The following is a 22,301-nucleotide window of genomic DNA, read 5'->3' as shown; positions in this document are numbered from 1 at the left end:
AAATCCAGAGAGACAGTCTGTAAAGGACAAAGTTGTCTTTTTCCAGGTAGAATTTAAATGCTTAATGAAGAAAGTGAAACTGTTGTAGCCACAGGTAAATTACAATTTTACATTTGATATCGGTCTTCTTGGCCCAGGAAACACTTGATTAATTTAGAGATAACAGATTGCCTGTCAGGTATCACTGCTGAGGACTTTGGTAGGATAAATTATATTCAGTTCCTTGTGCAAGGATGAGCTTTAGTAGCCCTTCTGTACAGGAGACGGATTTGTTTATTGAGTTGTGGCTGCTTCCAGCTTAAAAGATTTTTGTGCTAAATGTCTTTGTAGTTGATTTTAATGTTCTATTTACAAGATCTCAGAAGTTAGTTTTGAAGAAAGTTCTATATAGGCAATTTACTCAATTTTTTTAATAATTACCCAAATCTAATGTGAATAATTAAAGTTTTGTGAATGGTAATTATGTTGCAGTTAGTTCTATGCAACTTTTTTTGCATTGAAAATACGGTGAAAAAAGTTTTTCAAATGGCTGCTTTAACCTATTTTTCCTAGTTTGTAAGGACGAGGAGTATCAAGTAGATAGACAGCAAAAGAGCTAGTTGGTCACCAGGTGAATGGAAACATCAGAAGAGAAAGCATTATTAATCGTGGCTTTTTGGTAGGATCTTCAGAAAAATCGAGACGATGGTCCCCTTTTCTTTGGTGCTGTACATAGGTAAAGGATCAGATGGTCTCTCCTTTGAAAAGTTCACAGCCCAAATAGGGCCAAAAGTTTGGTAAATGAAGCTGTCACATGAACACAGCAAAACGTTATCAGGGCAGTAAACAACATATTTCTTTCATTGTTGTGATTTTTTAGAGGGAGCAGTGTTAAGGAAAGTGTCTGCTCAACAGAAAGTGTAGAGGACAAACCAAAAGGGAGTAGGCAAGTGGAGGAACTGGTAAGAAAGAGGGAAAAAAAGTGATGAGGAGAGTGTAAGTGAGCCTGGATGCACAGCAGTTTCTACAAGTTTGATATGCTCTGGTCACTACTAGAAAGATATCCAGGTACTTTTCAGCTAGATAAGTAAGTTGAGTATAGGCAGAAACAACAGCAGCTGGTGGGATTTTTGATTAATTCAGCAGAGTAGCTTTTTTATTTATTTGGGATTCAGTAAAGGACACAGAAATTCTGCCAAGGATATTATTGCTAATTGTGCAGGCAGTTAAATTTAGTTCTTGTTCAACCAAAAGAAGTGATCAATCTTTTCAAGAAGTGTGAGAGCAACAAGAGCCAGAGAAGGGCAAACAGATTGTCTTTCCAGTTCTTTAAGATGCCCTGTTGTTCACTCTTCCTCTTCTGTATAGCTCTGATACAGATAATCTGAACACAGCAGATTTCTGTACTATGAATCTCCTTTTAACAGGAGGATAGCCCAGAGGTTAAGATGCTAATCTAGAATAATCAGATTTGGTACCCTGCTTGTGATTAAATTCCTCTGAACTTGGTGTAGAAGTTACTTGCCTTTCCTGTACCTTGTTTCCCCAATGGTAAAGTGAGCAAGGAAGGAACTATTATTGCTTTAAGAGATTTTGTGAGGAAAAAGAATACTCAAAAATTTGAGGATTGTAGATGTTGCTATGATATTAATAGCTCAATTCAGCTGCCCACACGTAGGCTGCTTGAGTTGTATCCTGCCTCGCCTCAAGCTGCTATACCAGAAGACACTTCCATAGGTCCTGTGTCATGTTTGCCACCTGCACAGAGATGTTTGAGACATCCTGTGCCATCTGAGATGCCTACAGGAAGGCAAATGAATCAAACCCACGGTTTCTCAACGTTGATTCTTTGCTTTTAGCTTGGTCCTTATTCTCTCTTAATGGTTCTTCTCCCTCTTAATGCTTTCTTTGATTTCTCTTTTTTCCCACTCTACATATAAGCTTGGCCTATGTTGTTTCTTGTTTCTTTCCACTTTGTTTTCCTCTTTAAGCTACATCCCATGAAAATCACCTGCCATGCACCATTCCAGCATCTCTACCTGGATGCTGTCCGCTATTACATGGGCTAGTTATACAGAGCAGACTGGGGAAAGCTGGTCTAACAGCTTGCCTCTCTGTGGTTTATTTTTTGAAGTACATGGTGGTTCTTTGAAGCTGTGCCAAGCTTTCACATCCACTGCGGATAAGCACCTTTCAGATTACATGCAGAGAGTGTCTGATGAGCCACCTTACCATGTGGGAGAGCCCCATAGCATTAAACCCTGTGAAAGTTCCCAGAGCCAAGCAGAAGTCCCTAGCAGTACATTGTCATAGCTGTTAGTATTCCTTCCCTTCTCAGCAGCCAAGCAAGGCCTTGCAAACTCCAAAGCTCATCCTTCAGTCTCCTTAAATTCATACTGCCCAGCTCAGATTTACTGCTGGACCTCTTAGGATCTCACTTACACAGAATGATAGCCCCAGCTACTATTATGTTAAATTTTGCAAGGGTGGCTACAGTAGACCAAATTTGCTGGATGTTACAAGGAAAGGGTGGGGAATGGTCTATGCATTGTGGTGCCCTGACATGTGCGAGTCAGTGCTCTCTGTAAAGTACTTTCTGGTTTTAACCAAATGACCAAGGACTAATGTAGAAGTCTGTGGCTTCATTCTGAGAGGAGTCTTAATCTTGTTTATTTTGTGGATCTCTCTAGAGCATTTTTACATCATCTGGGCAATGATGTACAATTAGATTCTGTAATTTGCAGAAAGGTTATTATACTCATCTCTCATAGCATAATGTTCACGCTTGTCATTTGGGCTGTGTAGAAAGACCTCATTTCCCTCTTTCAGTTTTGATTAAGAGAACATATTTTATCATAGTATTTTATGCTTGTCTGGATATTATTCAGCACTCTTCTCATTTGTTAGCAAACTCTTCCCAGGCATCATGGTATTTTACAATACTCAAAGCACCAGCAAACGAAAGCTGACAAAAAATTAACAAAAGAAAAGCAGCCATGAGGAAAGTGAACCATCATGTTTCTTGAAACAGCAAACACCTTACCAGAGCTTCACAAGCACCAGGACAATCCATCAATAAGAAAAATCCAACAGGGCTATCAAATGTAAAGAGATCATGTCAGGATTCATTGAAAAGCAGTTTGTTAGGGGTTGGGAGAGGCTTCTGCAGGAGTGTCACTGCACACTTGTGTATCTTCCCTAGGCCTCTTCTTTGGGAGGGGGTGGAGAGAGGTTGGTAGATTATATGGACAATTAGTCTGACGTGTAGAGTAATTTTTACACTCTTACATTCTGGAGAGTGCCTGGTACCTAGCAGCTGCCCTCTTCCATTGCTTGGGCCGTATTTCATGCGTTAAAGGAATTCAGGATATGACTTCTTGTTTGCTTTGTGACCCTGTGCAGCACAAATTGCCTCTGTCATATGTTAGGGTAGCCGTTGTGGAATTGCAGTCCTCCACTAAATGGTACATTCCCAAATTGCAGTTTACTCTGATGGACTTTTTCCTAGTATATGATCCAGTGTGTCAAACTTCAGCAGTGAAATTCGGCTATAAATGGTGGGCAAATGTGGATTATTTTGCCCAGTTTAAGAGAAGACCTAAATGGGAGGCTGGGGAACAAATACCGGTACAATAATAGAGCTATAAGATACATTATGTGACAATGAAAGTTGGCTGTAATTTACTGAATGCTCAGGAGTTCTCTATATCATTAATACTGCAGGTGTGCACAGAAAAAAGGGGTGGTAACAACAGATCACCTAATGTTAGTCTGAAAACGTTAGCTAAGTTTAGTCATTTCTTAAGATCAGTAACAGAAACAATCCAGACTGCAGATTCTGCTGAAGATGAAGAGAGAGTGGTCAGAGGAGGGTGAGAGCATAGGTGTTTCTTGCAAGTCTAATGTTTCCTTCTGTGTCTGATTGTGCTCTTGTAAATTTATTTGCCATCTCCACAGCAATTCTTTCTTTTAAAAAAGTGTTGCATGTTCTGGGTTGGAGAGTCATTGAAAGCATATTTTCTTAAGTTGTCATCTCTGGTTTTTATGCAACAGTGGACCTTCTTGAGACTTCAAAAACAGGCCACAGCATCACCCTTCTTGAGTCAACTCCCATCTCTGCCTGGTGACCAGCTACAGTCCTCGGGATGCCTGGAGTGGTTCTGCGATAAACCAGCACCACACAAAGCCATTACTTATCAGTGAAGAGCTTTACTGTAGTGTCTTTCTGCATTTTCTATAGCCTTTTAGTAAAATGCTCAGTGTACTGTTTTAAACAGGTTTTCAGGCTTTTGAGAGTCTGTCAAATGACAAAAGGATTTTTTCCACAACCCTCCAGCAGATATTAATGAGAATGGAGGCTTGGGCAAACATTTGTCACCGTCAGCTGTTGTTTCTGCAGCAATGCAATGGTGGAATAGCAGCAGCAGCAGCAGTACAAAGGCAAGCCTGAGTTCTTGGAAAGTGTATAGGCTGTGTACCATGGAAAGTATGAAGTTCAGTCAGCCTCTTGGAAAAGTGAAGCAATTGAGCCTGTTGTATTGGAGCTATGTTGGGATCAAAATATTCATAGCAGAATTGAAACTGAGCAATACATGGTGCTATTTCAGACATGTATCTTAACTCTGTGATAAAATGGTAATTTATAGTTATTGGGTATGTTCTGGTTGCTGATCTACTTACGTTACAAAATCCTAATAATGTTAAGTATGGTATGGTTTCTGGCTAGGCCAAAAGAATGAGCTTGTTTGGAAAGCCAAGGTTTTGACCCTAAAAAGAAAGTGTTAAATACTGGGATTTTTCTCCCTAAAGTGCTCAGCTGCCTAACTTATTAGCGCAAGAGCCAAACAATGTTGATCTTTTGCTCTGTTTAGTCAGAAACTTACTCCAGCACTCTCAAATGGAAATTCTGGGAGCAAAAAAACCCCATCAAACCCCAAACAAAACCTACCTTGTTTATCCCATGACTCAGTTTCCCCCCATCTTTGCACGGGAATGGCTGAGTAACATCCGTGTAATGATTCTCCCTCTGGTTTTGCTTCAGTTACCCATGTACTAATGGTGAGGAGGTGGGAATCTTCTGTGGCATCAGTGAGTCTTGAGTTTTTGTTCTGTTCCTTGTTCTTAACACCCTGCTCTAATGCTTGAGTGAGAGTTGGTAGATACATTTTGGAATTAGTTCTGTTGCAGATTTCATACTTCGATATGTTGTCTTCCAAACCACCTTTTATTTCTGAAACAAACAGGGTTTTTTCAACTTCCTTCCTACACTTCTTAAATGCCAGCTGGGTATCATGGATCATGCTTAGCTTTTCTAATGTGACACTTTTTTAATGGTTTTGTAGCACTGGATGGTTTGTGTAGCATTGCATCACGTGAAAAACTTTGTCTTTTTAAACTTGGAGGTGCCTTGGAGATGGGGGGTTTTTTGGAGGGGAGAGGGTTGGGTTTTGCAGGGGTGGGTTTTTTTTAGTTTGCCTGGAATTACTGCCAGGCTGTGGTAAGCTTGGGGTCATGATATGTTTGCCGTATGAGTTGTCGTATACTATTTTGTAGTTGGGTAAGTTGAAATACAGTCATGTTTACTTCAAGCTTATCCTATCGTGTTTCTTTTTTTTCACCTCAGATAAGTGTTCTTGTATAACATAAGCAGCTTCTTTCAAAGCTTCTGTTTTGTATTGAGCAAATACTTTCAGTTTGCTGAAATCCATATAATGTTTTGCACATAGATAACTCTACAATGATTTCTCCTGAATGGTCTGCTTTCATTTTAACCAATTTCTGCCCAGAAGTACCATATTGAAACTCCTTTGGAAATCTGCACATATTACTCATGCAGCCCTGTCATGGTTTTGGCTGGGATAGAGTTAATTTTCTTCCTGGTAGCTGTATAGTGCTGTGTTTTGGATTTAGCATGTGAATAATGTGATAACAGGCTAATGTTTTGGTTGCTAAGCAGTGTTTATACTAAGTCAAGGACTTACAAGAAACTGGGAGGGGAGCATAGCCAGGACAGCTGACTCAAACTGGCCAAAGAGATATTCCATACCATATGACATAATGCTCAGTATGTAAGCTGAGGGGAGTTGGTCCAGGGGGGCAGTGAATGCTGCTCCGGGACTGGCTGGGTGTCAGTCAGCGGGTGGTGAGCGGTTGCATCACTTGTTTTTCCTGAGTTTTGTTTCTCTTCATAGCAACAAGAATAATAATAATTTTTCATTTTTATTTTAATTTATATACTTATATTATTGTTTTATTTCAATTTATTATTAAACTGTTCTTATCTCAACCCATAAGTGTTCTCACTTTTACTCTTGAGTGAGTGGCTGTGTGGTGCTTAGTTGCCAGCTGGGGTTAAACCACGACAAGCCCTAGTATTTCTTTTACAGGTTGAAGAAGAGAGTACAGTATTAGAAAAAAGTGTTGTGGAACAGTGTTGTAGGTGCATGAGTTTGCATCTGTTGAGATCTGGAGCACTTTGCTGTTCTCAAAAGATTTTGGACAGTTGAGTCCGTGACAATAGTTTTGGACTCTCACAAGTGTTTGTCTTGCTTTTCATACTGGGGTTATGCTGTAATATCCTTAAATAGTGCTACCTGTGGTGAGTTAGATTAGCTTAGCTTTTTCAGTGTTTTAACAGTCCTGGGAATTTCTGATAAAGCCTTGCCCTGAGTAGTCCTGTCTGATCAGTCATGTCTTCCTGCCCTGAGTGACTTTGAATGTGTTGGTTGTTCTTTTAGAATACTGATGCATAGCTGAGGATGCCGCACATTGGGATGTCTGATGAGGTTACTGTCAAGTCCTGTCCACCCTGCTGCTCCTGCTGTCTAGGGAGCTGAGCTGCTCTGAGGCAGCTCCTGGGTGGCCACAGTTTACATCAGAGAATCAGTTTCTTTAGTTTGTTTTCTTTTTTCCCCCTTTTTTTGTTTTCATTTTTTTCTTTCTTCCTTGAATTGTCATAGTCTTGGAAACTTTTTTAGGGGAGGATGGGTAGGCCTGTCAGGGTGGTAGTCTCAGCAGCTATTACAACACTCTCATCCTTGCTACAAGATGAGTTTTCAATATAATCAAGCTTACTCAAGCTCATCTGTAATTTTTTTCTATTATATTCCTTTCCTTTCTTTGGCATGTTGCAGACATTTAACAACATTCACTTCACAGTCATTGTAAAACTGATCATTTTAATTCAAGATCAGCAAACTACTGACTTTTTCTTCCTAACACTTCAGATCCTCATAGAACTTAAATGTATTATTTGGTAAGTGAAGGTACTTAGATGACTTTAAAGGGGAGCTGTTTAGTCTTATGTCTTCCAGAAGGGTTACTGAAGATACAACATCCCCAAATGGAAATATTCTTTCATTTTGTGTCTAGACATGTACTATTGATGACATCTATGAATGATATCAGACATGCTTGATGTCCTTGCTCAAATTTTATGTGTTTGTGTAGAATGTGTCATTTATTTATCCAGTACCACATTGCCAGATGATTTGTCTATACATTCACCAGCATCTAGGTTTACTGTCAGGTCAAATTTAGCTTTTACTGCTTTCTCAATGCTAATTGGACTTAATTATTTAGTTCATATATTCTTAGTGACATGCTGGGTCAACACTGATACTCATTTTAGATTGTTAACATAATTCAGTGCATTAAGCAAATAGTGCACTATCACATTTGGAGACCACAGTTATATCAAGAAAAAAATAAAGCAGCTGTTTCAAATTCTTGTCCCTTTTTTTTTTTTTTTTTTTGGTCTTTTTATGACATTTTGAGAGAAGACTTACTGGTAGTTGATTTAGTCTAATTGTATGAAATGGGATAGCTTTTTGCCTATTTCTTTTTTGGATAGGGTGATCATGTTCACCGACTATTTCATGCACTCTTCAGAAGACTACAGAGTACTTGACTGCAGAATATTTCCTGAAATTCATTTCATGTCTGTTTCTTTAATTTTTTAAAAAAATATTTTATTTTAAATGCTATAGGCTGTTCGTACACACTGGTAGATATTCCTAACCCTAACCCCAAATATTATTTCTCTGTGTGGGCATGCTAAGAAGAAAGAAAAAAAAAAAAGAAATGCTAGCCACCTGCCATCTCTGAATCCAGGCCTCATTCTAGCCCTATGGACCATTGAATGTTCAGCAACAGCTTTGGTTCCTCTGCTCTTTCTGATGCCTGAATCCAAATCCACAATATGGGTTAACCTACCACATGGACCTAAAATAAAATATTAGCCACTTATCCATCCAGATCTCCTTCCTTTGGCATGTTGTAGAGTGTACTCTAAGGCTGTTGTAAAACACTGTCCATTTACCCTTCTGTCCTCAGGGGCCACCAATAAACTTAGCTATGCCTGTTACTAAATCTGATCCTTATCTACAAGGGTGGTTGAACTGAGGCTTAAGGGGGAGGTTAGGCACTTGCTGCTCCTGACTGAGCATAGCCTTCATTTTACCATCAGATGCTTTCCAGTAACCTGGGCATTTTAAGTTTACTTTCTCTTGACCAATATTTAAATCTAATGCTAGTAGGCTGTCTACTTTCCTTCTCCTAACCTAAATCAGACCCTGACTCTAATCTTGACCCGGCCACTCTATATAACAAGATGAACAATGTGTCTAAACCTTATTTCAGCCTGTCCACAAGAGGGGTTGGAGTTAGAGGAACCTGTGTGTAGCATAGACAAGCCTTCATCTGTCCTTAAGCCTATGCCAAAGACACCCTATAGGCAAGAACCAAATTGAGCAAAAATAAACTACAGACTTCTGTTGACAAGAGACTTCCACTTTGAGACAGAGGTGCACAAATAAGTGCTGAAAGGCAGATCAGTTTCTAAGACTTACCCCCAGTCTAGTCACCTCTCTATTTAGACTACCAGTGGTAAAAGTTGTGCTTACAATTAGGAAAAGGTTGGTTGTAAAAGGCTGTGCTACATGTTGGACCACTGTCCATGGGGCTACATGGATGGGATCAAAAGGGGCCTGTGAGGAATAGTTTATTGTAGCCCGAGTCTGCTCAGCTGTCTCTATATAGGTTTGTGGGGTTAGTGTTAGGATTAGGATTGCATTTAGGAAAAGGGTGAGTGAACCCCAGTTATCTGTGTGTGTTGTACGGGCTGCAGGAATTCCATGAGGGTGAGTATCATTAGCTGATGCCAAGCCCCTGGCTTGGAACTTACAGTTCTAAACACATGGCATATCTATAGTGAATATTTACATTCTGGTTTGAGTTAGGATTAGGAAAATTGGGAAGCTATGATATTAGTGGTTATTTAATGTAACCCTGGATTAAGATCAAGGTTGGTGTTTGCAGAGGCCAAATTCTAACCCTGCATTTTAGTCTCAGCTAAATACCTGTAGAGAAATTGAAAGTTGGAGATAGGATTAAAAAAACCCAAACCGTAGGAGGTAAGTGCTGTGAGAGGTGGGTTGTTCCCCTCTGAACCTTGTGCTATTGGACCTGAGTGCACATCTGGAGACATGGATATGTGCCATTAATATTTTGGGAAAGCGAAAAGAGTTTGTCATGACAACCTTTCTTGCTGTGGCTTGTTACCTCTGTTATGAATTTCTCAGACTCCAATTAACTATTGGAGTAATTGCCTGCTACTTGTTCCTGTGAACATGGCTTGAATGTATTGCTGTGGTCAGGAGGCTTACCTGGCAGCCACCTCTTTGAAAAGAAGATGTTGGATTTTCAGAGAGCCGCCTGGTATAGATGAAAGTCATGCCGCAGTCGTGGGTAGACTGGCTTGTTGGTGACAAGGAGCAATGTGAAGGCCTGTGATGAGTCAAAATGTTAAATTAAAATGATTCCTCTGTAAAACCATCTGTAATACTTTTTAATGTTTCATTAAGAGATTGGTGATGAGAGCATATGAGGTCTTTGGGAGTAGTCAGCAGGCTTAAAAGCAACCCAAAATACCCAAATGAGTCAGGGGAATGAAAAGCTAAAACACAGCTATAGGCAGCAAAAGGCTAGTCTTTGTCTCTTTTTCCTCTCTGGTATCATTCTTTCTGTCTCCCTCCTGTACATACGTCAAAACTTCCATGAAGTGTCCCATGCCAGGTCCACAGGTAGAGTTGCATCACCTTCATGGTCATCCTGACCCCTGGTTTCTACTGTGGCAATGCTTGCCCAACCTTTGTGCAGCCTAGTTTTATGGTGTGGGGCTGGCTGGGGTTGGGAGAGGCAGGCGGTCAGAGAGAGAACATGCTAGGACTGTTTGGAGAAGAATAGGAGGGGATGTTTATATGTTTGTTTGTAGTATCAGCTAATTGCTACCGTTTTGATTTTCTGGGTTTTTTTTCATTTGTTTTTGTTTTTTCCTGTGAAAATGGAAAGTTTGGACACTGTGATGGGAGAGCAATCCTAACATCACTGTGTGAGATGGTTCATCTGCCATACAGCACTCCATAAAGATTTGGGGGTTGCTTGACAAGAAGGGTGAAGCCTATTTGAAGCTACGTATAAGTCTTCAATGTTAAACTGGATAGTGCTGGGATTTAATAATAGTATGCATTTATTGTAGTTAAATACAGTGTAAAGTGTAGCTGTGTCAAATTATTTTTGAGATTGCTATCACATGAATAGCCCTTACTGCTGACATATTGCAGTATATTTATCATCTAGTGGATGACAATCCACTGCTGAATTAATGAGGGGAGCAAATATGAACACCAATAGAAATTTTAAATAAGCATCAGCTGTAACAATTTCTCATGCAGCCTTACAGTTCTTTATTTTCACTGTATGACTTCATGTTGAAAATCATGCAGATAAGGATAATGTTAACACCATTTGATGTAATGAGCCATAAACAGAAGAAAAACCTAAAGAAATGTGATTTTTTTTTTTCTTTCTTTCTCTGTCTGAACAGGAGGACAACTTGCAGTGCCAGCAAATTTCTCTCATTCTTCCTTGCTTTGAAATTGCTAAAAGAAAAGTTGATTCATTAAAAAAAACCCCACATACCCCCCGCCAAAAGACTCCATACTTTGAAGTGTATTTCCACACATGTACACACACCATACTGCTTTTATCCTTTTTTATTTTGACAAAGTGGTTTCCCGTGTGAACTTCAGAAACAGTAGTGCACGCAACACCCACAAAAATAAAATGCTATTTAAGCCTAACTGCAAGAACAGAAGTGTTGAAAGTAGCAGCGCTTTTGTTTTGTGACGTAAATACTAAGTTCCTTTTTCTTTTTATTTTCAATATAGGTACTTCAAAAACTAGGAAAAGCAGATGAAACAAAAGATGAACAGTTTGAAGAATACGTTCAAAATTTCAAACGGCAAGAGGTCAGTTACTTTTTCAGTTTCTTTAATTGTGTCTTAAGAAAAATGCAGTGAACTTGTCCAATTTTGCAGAAGATGTTACAGGGTAACAGGTAAAAAGATTTTTTTTTTGGGGGGGTGGGGTATAAGATTTTGTTCTGCTATTTTCTAACAGAAAGAACAGTTGAATTTGTGCATGCAGAGGGCTAAGAAATGCGATCATAATAAAAGGACATATTGTAATCATACATAACACCATCATGCTCGAACTGCTTGGGATCAGTGGAGAGATGGCACATTTTCAACAGCGTAATTGAGAGCAGAACCCAATGCCAACTAAATACAGCTTTGTAGTTGCCTTCTTACAAAGAAGAGATGTATTTCCTTGGTTTCATCTTGTGGGTTGTTTTCATCAGTGGGATATAATAATACCGGTTTTATACAAAGTGAATAGATGAACAGTTTCAGACTGCTGCGTGCTGTTACGCTCCCTGTCAGTGCTGGGGGCTGTGGTGGCAGTGCTGATGGAGCACTACTGGGAAGCAGCGCTCAATTGCTCTTAGTGTTGTAAACACAAGACGTGAAAACAAAGGTGCCCTGAAGAGTTTATAATCTACTCCCAATGCAATCCTAAATTCTAACCTCAATTACTCCTTGCTTTGTTAGACTTTTTGGCTCCAAGGTGATTAATTGCGATTAATTATATAGTAGCTTTCTAGTGCAAATTAATGCCTACCACGAGCTGCATTAATGCCACCAAGAAAATAGTCTTGTTATGTAAGTATGAACTGAGGTATCTGTCGTTTTTATGAGCTATCATTTAGAGCTCATACAGAAAGGCACTGGAGGGTGAAAGAACTACTCCCACGTGTTTTACACGATGTAAAAATTGGCTCATGTCAGTGTTTGCAATTTCTGCCCTGAATCAGTCCTATCTACCACATGCATTTCTGTCCTTTCCATGTAAATACAAACCCTGCATCCTGACTGCTGGGATGCTTATTAACTCTTTTGCATCTTATGGTCACTTAGCCTTTATTTTCCTCTCTCAGTGTAGAAGGGAGGGAGGTTTCAGGAGCCACTGGGCTGTTGTGTAGATCTTTGCTCTTCCCCAAAGATGACAATAATGGGAAGTAAAAGAACCTGTTACTTTGAGGAGGGTGGTTCCCCCCTCAAATTTCTTGAGATCAGGAAGATGGTGGGATTTAATAGGCCAGAAGCTCTCAGAAGTTTTGAAACGCTGCAGAGATGTTATATTTTCCCTTTTCTTCCCCTTCCTCTTTTACAAGTACACTGGGATATCAGTGGAGCATTTCTTTCTTCTTGATTGTCCTTATGTTGCTGCTTATCCTTGCTGTTAATATCGCAGCTGTTTGCACTGCTAGTAACTGTGTTACTAGAAATAAGGTGCATCTGTGAGGTTCTTATGGGGTGCAGAAGGAGCAGGTGGAACATGCCCATGAAGCAACAGAGTTTTGTGGGATATTTTTTAGCTAAAAATTCTGAGTGAAATTTAAAAAAAGTGATGAAAGAGAAAAAAAATTCTTTTTAAGCAAAATTATGTCTCAAGTGTTTGGTTTTTTTTGTCCTTTACCAAGAACTTTCCATAATGGTGATTTTCAGCTGAAAGTCTTGCTAAGGGCTAAGGAGGATCTTAGCATTTCTTCCTTTTTATTTCCTCCTCCTTTGATGTGCAGAGAGGCAGTAATAAGCAGTCAAGGACTCTGCAGGAACTGCATGATGCTAAATCCGGATGCGAATGTGACTTGGGGCCAGGGGAGGAACTGCGTAGGGAGGGGTGAGTGCAGAGGGAACTACTACGACTCTCTTGAGGGGCACATGCAAGTTAGATGAGGTCCACTGGCACACCAAATGAGAGAGACTGTATATTTATTAAACCAATCACATGTGCTTACTGTGCCCTGCTGGGTTTACTCTCAAAGAGTTCTGTTGTGCTCAGTTCTTCAACTACAAGGTGAAAAAATACTGCAGAAGTGCTGTTTCTGCCATGTTCACCAATATGAAGCGTGTAAATTGCTTAGATTTTCTTCATTTTGTCCATGCTTTGATCTACAACTTACTAGCAATGCAAAGAAACGAAGCATTACAATGTGCATCTGAATTATCACTCCTACTGATTAATACCTTGCAGAACTGCTGTCTTCTGTAAACTCAGGCAGCCATACCTTCTTGGCTTACATTCAGTCCTGCTTTCAAGATTACCTCTGCAACTCTAGAGCCTTTAGAAAAAGAAAAATTAAATTCTAGGTGTTAAAGAATAAAAAGGCAGTCTGGGTGATTGATCCTTGTGCTGACGTCCACCGTACTGTTGATGTGGGCCATTCAGGTGACTTGCAAGCAGAACCTTCCCTGTTAGAGGCTGTCCCATCTTTTGCAGTTCCCTCCAGGATTATTTGTCTCCATGGTGGTTGCTGACCTAACTGGGCCTTTCTATGGCAGAGGCAGTTTGAGAGAAGGTCCAGACTTTACTTTTCTTCTTGCAGTCTTGTTTAGCAGTGATTTGGCTGTTTTCTGGCCATCTCATCTATCTACATTTGGTTTTGAGGAAGGCTGTCACTTCAGTTCTGTGTCTCTTTGTAAGCTATTTGTAGCAGCTGGTGTCATGTGGGCTCTGGGAATCCTAGTAAGCTGAAAGCTGTGAAAATGGTCTATTTTTCTTATTTCCCTACCTTATTGAGCCTGCAACACTTGGGAGGTCAACTGGTCTCATGGATAGAATGATCTTTTTATTAAAACTCTCCAAAGATAATAAATGAGGACTCCCAGTTCAGCTTAGGGAAAGGAAAGAGCATAGTGCTCATTACCCAGGAAACAGATAATTGAAAAACTGAAATCTTAACATGCTATTCCTTGCCTGAATAGCAGATTGGATGGTGGGTATGTAACAAACTCAGCAGAAGGCTCTGTGTAAGGATATGTCCAGCAGACCTATCTGTAGGAAAAGCTCATTTAGGCTCCCCAGTGATCCGTTCCCATCTTTTTCTGAATACAGCTGGATAAGAGCCCCTTCTGGACTTGACAACCCAGAGTTGAATTATCCAGATGAATCACCATGGAGAAACTGAGTCATCCCATGTCTGGAGAGAACAGAGCACAGTGGCTTTGCAGAGCCTCAGGACTTTCCCTATCAGAAGCTGCTGCAGCTGAAACCAACAGGAAAACATTTTGCTTTTTAACAGTGAATACAGCTGTTATTCACCTTCCACTTAAGCTGTAAACTGGAAATTGCCACTCTAAATCAAAACTTGTGGAACAAACAAAACATATATAAACTCATATATGACACAGATACTCAGTGTATTGCAAGAAATTTCTTGAGGCTCAGACGTTTCTCTTTGCACAGCTAATTGTGGATGTGCTCAGCCTTTTAATCGACCCTGAAGTTCAGAGAGAGGGAAAAAAGAGACAATTCCTGCGTATTTCTCCACTGTGAAAATATCAAGTCCGTTGGGGTTTTACGTGAAATTCCATCTCTATTCTGTTGTTCAAGCAACTGTATCTTACACTTTCTTTTTTTGACAGGAAGTAAAGTAGCAATTCCCTTATCCGCAAGTATATCTTAAGGACTCTCAGTGCTTGCTTCATTTTTGTAAAAGGTCAATATTCTATTTCATGTCTATGCATATTTATATCTTTTTTTTCCCATATGTAGTTATGAGACTTCTTTTATTTTACAGACTACAATTAAAATGTATTTTAATGTTTAAAACCATTAGGTATTGTATATGTACACTGTACACACAGATACACCAGTTGCTACTACAAAAGCAGCTGCCCATGACGTGTTGTCAGAATAAAGTAAAATGTCAAGTGCTGTTGTTACTAGTTTATAGAATAAGGTGAAAATGAAGAGCCTTTTTTTTTTTTTTTTTTTTTTCTGTTGTTGAGTAAGCAGAACTTGCTTCTGTGGACTGCTTTACTTAATGTGTGCCTCGCAGTAAGAGCTGCTTATTGGGTGTAATTTTTAGGGGTCCTGAAAAGTATCAGCCTGGCTAGGTCTTCATGTCACACAAACATGCTTACCTGCCTTACAGCTGTGGCATGACATTGACTTAAAGTTGTTCTGTGGGACAATTAACATTCATTGAAGTGCTCTTTTTGTGTCAGACAGGCCACTGATTTCTTACAATTCATTAACGACCTAAGACACCAAAGATGAGATTCACCACCTACACATAGGCACCAGATGAGCCTCGCAATGCCTCACCTGGCCCCCAGGGGTTTCTCCAAACAGAAGCACATGGCTCTGCCTGCAGTCCGCGTCATACCTGCTGGCTCCCTGGTCCTCTTGAGCACGACACAGCATCTCCAGAGGCAACAGACACATGTTTTGGAATCTGAACCCTGCCCCTGGAGGGTCATCTGGTTCCAGATTGCAACACCTGAACGAGGGTGTCTGTGTTTCAGTTGGGTGTTTCCAGATGCTTGTGCTGAACTGGGCAGTGTGGTCTGGCAGGCCAAGACAGGAACCCATCAGTCACCTGGGGGCATCTGTAGGCCTTAATGGCTCTGATCAGCCCCATCTGGGACCCTTAACCCTGCACATGGGCCTAGGAGTCCCATTTTAGCTCAGCCCTGGGCACGCAGTCCCTCCCTGAGCCATGTCATAGGTGTGCAGGTCTGCATGCCTAGGGGACCCATGCTTCAGCTGCATCTCCTGCTGCTCCCATCTGGATCTCCCAGACAGACCCTGGACCTGGTTCAAACCCTTGCGAAGTCAGGGGATGTCGGTGAAGCCCTAAACCAGCCCCCGGCTCTGCCTGCCTGGCACAGATCCTGCAGGGTGGCACCCGTCAGTGAGGGCATGGCTTGTGCTGTGGTCGCTCGTGGCTCCTGGCACAGCCCCACCAACTGAGCTGAGCAGCTGCTGTGAGGGTTGTGAGTCAGTTGTCTAAATGTTGGCATCTGTTGCCACTTGTGAGGCCCTCGTGTGTCCTCCCCAGCTTCCAAACGCCATTCAACAGAGCTGGCAGGTCCCTTACGACAGGTTGTGTTTGCCATTTGTGGATGTCTTGCAGGGTATCACAAAAAGCACTAGACAGCTGTGCCAAGTGAATGGTTTTGGCTTTAGAGTTTTCTTAATTGCCCTTCTGACTCCACAGGTTGCACTGAAGAGATCTACATTGGCTCTAAGAGAAGGAGAGGCACCCAAGTCATGTAGATGGTCATAGGTGTCTTAATCTGGAGTTGAATGAAGGACATGATGAAGAAGGGGAGCTTCAATATGTATTGTAATCCCGTGAAATTCAATGTGTTTTGCAACACCTTCTTTCCTATGGGAATTCTTAGGTCACATATCTATGTGACCATCTTTAAACCTACCTTACGTCCTCCCCTTAGACCCCTTATTTTACTGATCTTGTGGATAGGCTTGAGATGGAGAAAAGAATCCAGGCAATAAACAAAAAGTGTGAGCATTAAAATTACTCTGACTGGGAGACACTGTTTTCCCTTAGCTGATACCCAGATTTCCTTGGTTGTCTGTGAAATCCCATACTAAACTGCAGGGGATTCTTGAAGCTTGTGAGACTTCTTTAACTAAACAAAGTTGATGCCACACGCTGTCCCTGATAGATACTCTGAAGTAAGCCAGACACAGGAAAGCACAATCGAGCCTAGGGGGAGGGAGCTTCTTTTCTGCACGCCACGAAGCAGTTGCATTCAGAGGGACTACATCTGACAGGCATCTTTTCAGGGGCAGTCCCAAAGCATACTTCAGATACTGGATGACCCCTAAGCCAAATACAAGCAATACAATGTGCAGAGTATTCTGGAGGCTATGGGAGGGGGTTCTCTGCTGATTACCATTTCATCCTGAAATGTATGTTTAATAATTATCTTATGTCTGAGGGGCCATTTTTCCCAGAATTAGAAGAGACAGTGTGCCTTTATATCTCATCCGAACCTCACTGATTTCCAATCAGGCAGGATACCCAGGAAGGTGAGGTCCTCTCTTTTATGCTACAAAATTATCTCTGCAGAAACAGCCCAGATCCATTCCAATTAATTCCTCAATTCGAAGGAGAGAGCACTGATCCGATGTTTTGCTTTTTTGATTCTACCCATTGATCGCTCCAAATATAAAGTCTAAACTGTTGTCACACTGGGCTGGTTTTGATTGCCCCTTGGATATAAACTATTATGTCTCTGCAGCTTTAGTAACTGTGCTAATTGTTTTCTCCTGGGCAGTGCAGTTGAATGATCAAGTTATTTCTGACTATTTTTAAAGCAAACAGGTATATGTTTCTTCAGGAGCCCTTTGGGATAACTGGCCCTGGGTATAGTTCCCAGGCCAGGTCTGGAATTTAACACACGGACTGAACATGACCCAGCTCACAACAAACAGTTCTGGACAGTTTTCTACCAGACCTGTTAATACATGGCTTATATATGTTACTTAAGAATATAGTTATGAATATGCAGCTATAGGCATAAACAGAGGCCAAGTATATGTTCAGAAATTCTAGCTTCACACTTAATATGTATAGATTACTTTTAGCCATAGACTTGTAGACTCTGCACTTGCTGTCTTTGCAAACCCCAAATTTTCATTAAAATCATTAGTCTGGGCCCTACTTTGAGGACATGAGTGTTCTTGTAGGAAGATGTAATAGGTAATGAAGGTAGGATCCTAGCTTGGGGAGAGAGGTTTAGTTGTGAGGCAATAAGGTTGGGATTTCGTTTAAGGAGGGTGCCAAGTATTTTCTGTTCAGTCCTTATCTGAAACAGAGACTGTTGGTTCAGTAAAAGGGTTAGTTAGTTAAGCATTGCTGCAGGCGCAGAGCTTTCTGATCCGGCTACTGGGAGTCACTACTAATGTGGGGCAGAGCTTGCTGCTCTTACTTTTAGAGTTCGTACTTTTTGGATTAGTCGAAATTGTCTGAGGAGCCTGTTTGATTTGATGCAGTTTACTTGAACTCATCACATTACTTAATAACCAGAGCGATGACATTCTTACTCTTGAGCCTTCTTAGTGGCTGGACTACCAATCTGGTGCTCTCTTGGTAGGTACTGGGATGCCAAAAACCTCTGTGTTTCCAGAGAAGGTTGCAAACCCAATTTCTTTCAAGTGAGGCACTAGACAACTAATTCAAAACCCAAGTCTCTTGCAGCTTGTAGAAAGAGAAAAGAAGAAATGTATTTCTTTAAGAAAAAGATTCCAAAATTTGGGAGACAGTTCTAGGAACTATAAGGAGACTGAGAAATGGTAAAATAGGGTACTCTGGTACGCAGCTCTATTTCATACTGAATTATGGATTTGTCCCAATAGCCTCTTCACTTAATGCAGTAGTCTTATGCATTCATACTTCTGAGTTCCCTAAAAGACCTACCAGTAAATACTACCTAAAGTGTTTGCAAACAGAGAGACAGTGCTGCTTTACATTGTGGCTAATAACTGCACATTACAATAAAGGATGTCTTCCAGGTGACACAGAAAATGCTTTATTTTGAGCTATTTCCCTGATGCGTTAGTGATGGAATGACAAAATTCCAGTATTAGACTTAGAGCTGCATTAATAATTATCTGGTTTGCATTTCTATGGGGCAGGTTATTAATTAACCTGTGCTCGGGGTTCAGCATTGACAGTGCTCTTGACTCTCGCAAAAGCAGAGTGATTTATTTGTTTTTGGTATCAAGCACATGCTGTGCTGACCTTTCCTATGAAGATGTATTGTATTTACATCCTGTATGTGATGTGACAGAAAAATCAAACTCTTCTGTTCTTCCTGGAAAGCTGTGAATAAATGATGCCTGGCAAATAGGTCATCCAGTTCCAGCTTTCATAGAGGCAAGGTGGCCTTTAATTTCTGAGTGGAAGCAATGATTTTTCTAATGCATCAGGAAGCAAAAGCTGGTAAGACACAAACTATGTTTTTTATGGTTTTAATCATTAAGTTTTTGTAGGTCACGTCAGTCTTCCAGCCAACTGTGATCTCTTTGTCTTAATTCCAGTGCTAAGACATGCTTAAATACTATTCTTTAAAAAGAAAACCAAAACTAACCATACACAAGAATCAGTAGTACTGAAAAGACTTAATGCTGCTGTAAAGGTGTGTAAGACCTGTGTCTGTAGATGACAAGATCCTGAAACACTGAGTCTCCTTATCTCACTGGGTGCATATGTCTTTACTGGCTACATAATGCTGACCATGTAGTAAGACCAGAAAATATAAAAGGGGAGCCGACAGAGGCACTGACTGTCTGCTACAGTGTTCAGAGTAACTCGTTGTTGTTTGGGACATCACTGTGGAGACCTGTACCAATTTTCCTAGTGAGGGATGTTGTTTTGGGTTGTTAGCATGCCTCCTTGCTCTTATGTGCAGTTTAACAGGATTGCCTGACAGATTTCTGGAAATTTGGATGTTAAGTTTGGCCAGGTGAGCTAAGAGAGTGATTTCTGGTGCTGGAGTCTGCTGAGAACATGTCCGCTGTTACCAAACAACCTGATTGCGAGAAGTTTGCTATTAAGTATGCTGTTGAGATTTCTCTCTGGAATTTTCTTGCATATTATGAAACTCTGACTCATTTTGCTGCCTCATGTAGAACAAATAAAAGAAATTATGAAATGATAAAGGAAGCATCAGTGCTCTCTTGGGAAATCTCATTTCAGAGGAGCACAACATCTGCAAAATGACAGCTACTTTTCATTCTCCTTCAAGAAGTTGCATCTCAATTAACCAAATTGATGGCCTTAATAAAGATACTTGGAGCAGTGGTTTCAGAGCCACCAGATGCTTTCACCTGATAGACCAGAAAGGAGAAAAAGTGTATCAATAAGCATCGAGAAGGGGGAATATTAAATATATGGCAATCTTAAAAGCAGTGCTTTTTAAAACCACTATGACTTGCCGTGGTTTACAAGGTGTGCGGAGCCAGCAATGCTGCTTCTGAAATACCAGAAATTCTTCAGTAACTAAAAATTGTTATTATATGGGCACCTGTTCAGCTAGACCACAATGAAGAATTGAGTTGCTGTGAGTATCTACTTCCCATTTTCACTACAAGCTAAGAGGCTGTACTAAGCACTCAGGCCAAAGAAGACATGAATTGGAAAGATAATTTCTATACCTTCATGTAGCTTCTCAGAGTACAAGGGATCCTCCCAGGAGGAGACTGGCATACATAGAAGGGGAACTTCCCTCCTTTTTCTGCTGCATGTTTACCGGTACTCCTCTTCAGATCTTAGAGTGAGAAATTCTGCCCCGGGTTCAATCTCCTTTCCTCTGTGGCAGTGTGGTTCACTTAATGCCTTGCTCCATGGAAAGCTGGCAACTTCTGTCATCTCTCTACCTCCCATTCTAGCATGGAAAGAAGTAGAAAAAGTTGGCTTCTGAAGTGTTAGGATGCTACTGTGTTATGTAGGACAATAAAATGTGTTGTTATGATGTGTTAGGGTGGTACTTTGTACTAAATAGTATGAAGATGTACATGTATATATTTTCTTAGGGGACACAACATCAAGCTACCACTACTTTCAGAACTTTCTATTGTGTTGTAAGTAATTAAGTCTGAGGTTTAATCCACTGATTACTCAACCGGTGCCTGTCTGGCTCCTGTTTTGATATGTAACTTTGATACTGAACCAAGGGAAGGATTTGCCTTTCCCTGGAGCATCAGATATGGTCCCAAACCAGAGACAAATTGGTGGTCTAATGCTGCCGTGCTCTTGCTGTTGCTCAGCAGCTTCTCAGGTATCACCCTGGTGGGTCTATTCCTGTGCTCAGAATTTAGTTGATTAACGGATTTAGGTTCAAAAAGGAGTTTTGCTTCAGATCAAATTAGTGCCAAAGCAACCTTCAGGTCATTGAATCCATAAAGTGAATTCAGTCTGCCCACTCAGGCATTTTTACCTTCTAAATTCTTTAATATTTCCAGGACCTTAAAACAGTTATTCTCTTCTTATGGTGCATTGCAATTTGGGGGCTTTTGATCCAGTTCTAAAAGCCTCCTGTTCCCTGCAGGGAGCTGCGAGAGGCAGGTGAGTTTGATGGATGTAATCTGCAAGTGTGTGTACTGGGGAGGCAAGTGAGTATTTTTTGAGAACCACTGTTTGGATTTAACGTGGCTGCAGGTAGATGGATTCTAAGCTCCAGATGGTCCCTTTCAACCTGAATTTCTTGTGATCCTCAGTGTCTGAATGCTCTGAACATCACTGCTGCTGATGGCAAATCCTTTGCTGACATCAGAAGTCCTTTGACTTAAGTGGAGTTACAACAGCTTATACCAGTTGAGACTGCCTTCTAAAGTATTCACACATGCAGCCTTTTGGGGTCTAACTTTCACATGAAAAATATGAGAAAAACTCTAAAGCAGTCAGTCATATTTTGCAGCTGATTTTTCCATATGGTGTAGCTGTATGTGAGAAAATGTGACTGCAAGCTGATATTCCTATAGTTTCCAACTGCTTAAATAAGTAATTTGAAGGATATTTGGAACTGATAAATGTGGAGTGTTTCCAAAATCTTCAGGCTATTGAAAGTGTCCTGGACAACAGCTTTTTAGCAATAAGGTATGTGCTGTAGTATAGCACAGATTTTATTGCAAATCCTAGGGGCTGTGAAGTCCAACTTGTGATACAGTCAGAGGTAAAGCAAAGCAACCTGTTTTGTTTTGTCTGTCCTGAGTTTTTCAAAGGCTGTTGGTATAAGATATAAAGAAAGATCATTTTGATGTATTTGCCAAAGAAACAGTTGAGATTTCACAGCAGACTGCAAGATGCACTAGCCAAGCTAAACAAAATAACTAATGCTATTGGTTTTTAGAAGTTATTTGCTTGCAAAATATTAAAATGTTAAAATACTTGGGAAAATGTTTGCAAAAGTAGTAAGCCATTTATGTAAGGGCATGGATTTTCTGTAAGACTAGACTGGCCTCATTTGAGTGGTTTTAAGTGGAGATGATTTTACTTCTTTGTCTTTCAGGTTAGGACATTGGCCAGGCTGACTTGAACTGGACCTTGGCTGTAAAATATACCTGTCTTTCTTTGGCTGGAATTCTTCCCTGTGCAGTTGACT

General features: G+C 40.6%; 1 protein-coding gene across 1 annotated transcript in view; it reads left to right on the top strand.

The window, feature by feature from the left end:
* Positions 1–22,301, top strand: part of AMPH (amphiphysin) — a 123,009-nt gene that overhangs the window by 47,721 nt on the left and 52,987 nt on the right. The window contains exon 2 of the mRNA XM_075705120.1: positions 11,208–11,288. Coding sequence (XP_075561235.1) covers positions 11,208–11,288 — 81 coding nt within the window. The remainder of the gene's footprint in view (positions 1–11,207; positions 11,289–22,301) is intronic.

The sequence above is a fragment of the Pelecanus crispus genome, chromosome 2 (assembly GCF_030463565.1).
Source record: "Pelecanus crispus isolate bPelCri1 chromosome 2, bPelCri1.pri, whole genome shotgun sequence".
Classification (NCBI taxonomy): Eukaryota; Metazoa; Chordata; class Aves; order Pelecaniformes; family Pelecanidae; genus Pelecanus; species Pelecanus crispus.
This window is presented reverse-complemented; position numbering and strand designations above follow the sequence as displayed.